Source organism: Struthio camelus, chromosome 2, assembly GCF_040807025.1.
Source record: "Struthio camelus isolate bStrCam1 chromosome 2, bStrCam1.hap1, whole genome shotgun sequence".
NCBI lineage: Eukaryota > Metazoa > Chordata > Aves > Struthioniformes > Struthionidae > Struthio > Struthio camelus.
Window position 1 is genome coordinate 159,108,760 of NC_090943.1, and position 6,000 is coordinate 159,114,759.

At 55.6% G+C, this 6,000-nt stretch overlaps 1 protein-coding gene across 1 annotated transcript in view; it reads right to left on the minus strand.

The window, feature by feature from the left end:
- SNTB1 (syntrophin beta 1) overlaps window positions 1-5,495 on the minus strand; it is a 119,475-nt gene extending 113,980 nt beyond the window's left edge. The window contains exon 1 of the mRNA XM_068933190.1: window positions 4,867-5,495. Coding sequence (XP_068789291.1) covers window positions 4,867-5,410 — 544 coding nt within the window. The 5' untranslated portion in view covers window positions 5,411-5,495. The remainder of the gene's footprint in view (window positions 1-4,866) is intronic.
- Between the last annotated feature and the right edge of the window lie 505 nt (window positions 5,496-6,000).

Sequence of the window (6,000 nt, forward strand, 5' to 3'; positions counted from 1 at the left end):
TGATATTTACAGCCCTAATTGCAACAAGTAGTTAGGTTACGAAGGGACTTAAGTGCCCTGTGCCTTGTTTTCACCTCAGTTGCAAGAGACGCACGTTCCTGGATAAATAGTGTATTTTGTTAACCCCCCCAGGAATTTCCTATTGCCACTAATTTACTGAAAGAAACATAAAAACATAGATAAAATAGAAAAATACAGCCAACAAGTAGCCCCTGCCTATTTTGCACTATTTCAACCTGCTGATAATTCACACGGGTGGAATTCCTTTGCTTCACCCAAAGAAAATGTCAAAAGTGTAGGAAGGGGAAACTGCTTACAATTCTTACAGAAATACTTCTTGGAAGTTAATACTACAGTTAATACTACAGTACGGCATGCGCCATGCTTACGCTGACATGGTTTTACAGCGGAAATGTTCAACTTGCAGCCTGCACCTCCCGACAGTCTGTGGATTGCTCCCAAGAGGCCTGCAGAAGATAACTACAGCCTCTTGTCGTAGGCTAAAATTGGCTGCGCGGGGGGCTGCCCCTCCATGGAAAATTCCCAGAGACTGCTAGGGAGCTCTTCCTGTCACCTTGTCCTTGTGTCAGCTTAACCGAGAACCACTCAAAACAACCCATGAAAAACTCCATCACCACTAAGATGCCTCTCCTCCTCCTGCCGCTTACCTCCACGTAACAAGTTAGCAAGTCTAAAAAGAGATCCTACAGCCAGCTAAAGAGATCAATGTTTTTTCTTCTCCACGTCTAAATACAGCATCAGGCAGAAGGGTCCTGTCTGACATGAGCAGAGACTACTTCAACTTTTCTTTTTCCCACAGAAGACACCAGTAAAGTACAACTTGCTTGGCCCAACAGAGCACGCAGGAACATGTCAAGGAACTGCTCTCATCAGGATGCCTTGATAGGAAAAAACACCTTTTGTGTCTCGAGAGCCACTTGAATGCAATGTGCTTCAAACCGCACACGAGGGGCTGCTTGATTTTCCAAAGTGCTTATTTAAGAGGACCCAATTTAACAGAACCCTAGGGAAATTCTATGTACAAGCCATAGCTGTCACGATAATTTTAGCTGCCTTCCAAGCCTGCAAACAATGCACTGTGTAAGGAGGCTGCCTTGTCTGTCGTGGAAAGAAATCCTCTGCACTTCTGAGTGCTGGTGAGAAGCTAACGCCACAGAGCGTACCAAACACCTGAAAACACGTCTGAGGCCAGCAATCCCGACGTTACTGCTAACGCTGCCATTGCTCACCAGCAGCTTTGCTCTTCGCGCACCCGTGTCCTGGCTGTGGTGGAGCACTACCAGGAAATTAAACCCCAAAGGTGAAAGAGGTCCATCCCTCTCTTCTTCACAACAGTATTTCTTATGGCTCACCTCATTCCTCATCATCACCTCCTTCTCTGCTTGTACCTTCTGCTTCACAACTCTGTCACCTGTTGTCTTAATTTCCTTCCATTTATCAAATCCTATCTGCTTGCAAGGCACCTGCCACGTCGGCCAACCGCACAGATTAGTGAGAAGGAACTGATTTATACAGCTTTAGCTTAACAGCTGGACTAAACAAGTGAGGGCTGCGACGGAGTAACGTCCTTCAGGGATGGGAAATGTGAGGGCAGAGCAGCCCAGGGTGGCTATTAGATTTGTTAGAGTAGGACCTCTCATATTTAGCTTTCCAGCTGTGCCACCCCATGACCGCACAGCTATTGCAGCTATGCCACCCCTAGCCCTTCAGCAAATAACTTCCTTCTCCAACAGCTCAGAGGTGGCAAGCAATGCAGCAAAAGGGGCAAATGCTAATACCAAGCATCACTCCTTTCCTTCCCCTTTGCAGATCTTCCCCTTCCTGGCATGTGCCCCCAGTGTCAGCCCTTCAGCCCACACCCGGTGCGGAGGGAGGGACACAGATTTTCTGCTCCCTTCCTCCCCATACAGGAATGCAGGAGAGACTACCGTTTAGTGCTGAATTGGTAAATGCCTCATTTCCCTGAGCAAGCAATTTTAGGAAGGTCACTATATAACAGAAGGGCTCCAGCACTGGGATGCTGGGTGTGTTGAGCCACACTGCCCACATCTTCAGCGCTGATAACCTCTGATCTGCACAACCTTAAAACTCTTCCCAGGATCGCGCAACACGTTGGGTAATACCCGGAGTCTGCAGCCTCCCTGTCCCACCCATTAAATGCACTCCTACTGCTTAGCGTCTTTTCAATTGCATCAAACCAAATTAATCTTTTCTGGTTGGGAAGTCATAAGCAAGTCTCAGAATCTCCCTGAAAATGTAAGTCACATTTCGACATTGGAAATACATACTGGCGCTGCCCTGCTATTTGGAGAAGGCTCTTACAATGAACTGTTCAGGGGTTTTCCCCTGCCCCAAGACAGCTGGCTCTTTTTAACACATAACTCTCTAAGAAGTCAGGAAATAGCAAAATTCCTATTGTCTGGAAGGAAAGGAAAATCAGTCTAATCACGAGGTCTAATACAAGGCTCTCCCTCCTATATTTTAAAGGAAAAAAAAAACTTTTGCTTTTCCTTCCTTTTGTAATAAAAAGACCATTTTACACCATTACTGAAGAAAGAGCTTCAAAGTGGGAAATTGAATCTCAGACAATTGTTTTAAACCGCCTGTTTACACAAGCCATTCATGTAGAGAGATTCCCTGCTGAACTGAATAGCATCTCCTGGGGCAACACCTTGGACAATTCTGATTTTGGTTACACTGCTAAAATAGCAGGAGAAAGCCAGGAAAAATAGACAGTACAGTGTCAGAATATTTTAACTACACAGAAGGATGACTACTGAAATTGCTCTGGATCTACAAATTAACAATTCCGACAACTGTACTGCAGAAACAATCACTGAAGCACATCAGCCTACACCTCCACAGAGCAAAGAAATCCAAGAAAACAGCTGCATGGTAAAAGCAGCGGAGATAAGGAGGGTGCTAAGAGCCCGTGCTGAAACTACCTGATCTTCGCTCCTACAGGGAACAAAACCGAGCCTTTTAAAAGACTTGTACAGCAGCAGTGTGTTCAGGTGGTGTTACTGCATGCGCTTCACAGGAGAGAGTTTTGTAAGCAGTATATACATTACTCACTAGATCACAGCAAAGGTCAGCTTCTGTCTGGCCTGCACCCTAGGAAGTCCTTATGTTGTGTAAACAAATCAAGGAAAAAATGTAGATGAAATAGTCCCAATTCAGAGCTTAGAGAGAACTTTACATTGAGACGTTGCAGGTATCTCCGTAAGTGGTTTTGCTGAAGAAGAAACGCAGCTGGGTTATACCCAAGAGAACAAGGAGGCAATGGTCCACAGCACGTGAAAACCCTCTGGGGTAACACCTCCTTTGCAGTTTTCACAGTAATGTGGACAACATCAAATAGTTTCTCAATAAACACGGCTGTAGACCCAAGCAAAACTGTCTCTGTTGCCCTTGCTTTAGTGCACAGAACCTGTTCTTGAGCTTTGTGCCTAACTTCATGCTGGAGCTGGTTGTTCACAGCTAATCCTCAAGTGTGTTTCCATTACCTGCAGTGACGCTTCCCTTTGCTCCTCAGGATAAGAGCAAAAGATCCTCGGTGCCCCAAGAGACAAAACCATGTGGTACCCAAAGGGCTGCGGGAATGATCAGCCAGCAGGGCCTGCGGCCCAGAGGGAAGGCAGCTGGCACAGGGCAAGGCACAGCAGCGTGTCCCAGTGCCAGCCACTTCTGGGGCAATGAACTTTGGGCAAAGATGTAATCGCTTTCTCAAACACGCGCCAAGGGCATTTTTGAAGCTGTACATTCTCGGAGGTCTAGCAACTAAATTAATCCTTGTGAAAAGACAACGATTAAAAGCATGTGAACGCGTCTCTCTCCATGAACTCGGTGTCCTGGGGAACCTTGTGCTCGTTGTGACCACTCCGGTCCCCGGCATCTGTGCTTGGGGGACACCCTCCCTCCTACGCGTACCACAACTGTGCTCTGGGCTCGCTTCCTGAAGCTGCTTCTTACAAAACTCTCCCTGCCACCCTGCAGGAGAGTGAAACGAAACCCTCCGCTTTGCAGGGATGCGGCACGCTCGCACCGCGGGCCCTCAGCACGGGAGCCGACCCGGCGGGGAGCCGCAGCCCCGCACAGACAGGGCAGCCTGGGGGCTCCACCGTCCTGCACGGACGGGGCGGCCCGGGGGCTCTGCACGGACGGGGCGGCCTGGGGGCTCTGCCATCCCGCACGGACGGGGCGGCCCGGGGGCTCTGCACGGACGTGGCAGCCTGGGGGCTCTGCCATCCCGCACGGACGGGGCAGCCCGGGGGCTCTGCACGGACGGGGCGGCCCGGGGGCTCTGCACGGACGGGGCAGCCTGGGGGCTCCGCCATCCCGCACGGACGGGGCGGCCCGGGGGCTCCGCACAGACGGGGCGGCCTGGGGGCTCTGCCATCCCGCACGGACGGGTCAGCCCGGGGGCTCCGCACGGACGGGGCGGCCTGGGGGCTCCGCCGTCCCGCACGGACGGGTCAGCCCGGGGGCTCCGCCGTCCCGCACGGACGGGGCGGCCTGGGGGCTCCGCCGTCCCGCACGGACGGGGCACGTCGCCAGCCGTCTGGAGGACGAGGGCTAACGCCCGGGTGCCCGGCGGGGCAGGGAGCTCCTCTAAACGAGGGGCTAAACGCTGAACACGCGTCGTCGGGGATCCCCGCGCAGCTCGGGGGCGCAGGGCAGGGAAAATAAACTCCCGCCGCGGGAACGACACCCGAAGGAGAAGAAGCGGCCCTGCGCCGGGAGGCATCTCCGCCCCCCCCCCCACCCCCGACCCGCTCGGCTCCACCACCCCTTGAGCAGCTGCCCCCCGGGGAGGGGGGGCAGGCGAGGCTGCCCGGCCCCTACCTTCCAGCAGCACCTCCTTGCCGGCCCGCTTGAGCGCCTGCACCGCCTCGTCGTGGGTGGCATCACGCAGGTCGGTGCCGTTGACGGCCAGGATGGCATCCCCCACGTAGAGGGCCTGGGTCTGGTCGGCCGCCAGCCCCTTGAAGATCTTGCTGATGAGGATGGGCATCTTGTTCTCCTTGCCCCCCTTGATGCTGATGCCCAGCCCGCCCAGCTCCTGCTTCAGCACCTTCACGCACCGCTTCTTGTTGGAGACGGCCTCGGGCACCTGCTCGGGGGGGTCGGTGAAGGCGGTGCGCACCGCCCCGCCGCCGCCCTCGGCCCCGCGGCTCCCCGCCGCCGCCGCCGCCGCCCCATCGCCGCCCAGGCCGTTGTGCGCCGCGCCGTCGGGGCGCTCCTCGCCGCTCAGCACCAGCGCCTCGCCGCCCAAGTTGGCCAGCACTTTGTGCCAACGCTCCCGCACCAAAACTTCCAGCCAGCCGCTGCGCTGCCCCCGCCCGCCGCTGCCGCCGCCGCCCGCTGCCGCCGCTATCGCTACCGCCATCTTTGGAGCATGCTGGAAACGGCGAGCCACGGCGGCCCCGGCGCGGCCCCGGCGCACCGGACTTCACCCGCGGGGCGGCGGGCGCGCTCCCTCCCCGCGGCGGCGGCGGCGGCGGCCGAGCGGGGCGGAGCGGGGCGGAGCGGGGCGGAGCGGGGCGGAGCGGGGCGGAGCGGCCGCCCCCTCGGGCCGCACCGCCCGCCCCCGCCGCCGCCGCCGCCGCCGCGCGGGTGCGTGTCAGCGTGGGAGCAGCCCGCCCGAGGTGGCCAAGGCTACGTCCGAACAACCGGGTGGGCTGCCGCTTCCCAGCCGGGCCCACTGATAAAAGCAATCGCCGAAGTACTCACGGTCCCCGTCTCCCGACTCGGGAAGAAGGGAAAACGCAGATTACCCCGTTCTTTACTCTTTTCTATAACGGGTGGCTCTCCTCGGGTGGAGCCTGCCATCATACACCGCTGGAGGGACCTCCTGAGAGACAGTTAGCAGCTCGCCTTCTGAGTTAAGGGCATGGAGCCGTGAGGGAAAATAAATCAATGAGGATCTGCGGGTATTGGCAGAAGAGGTTTAGCTAAAACGTGAGTTTGTTTTCCCCT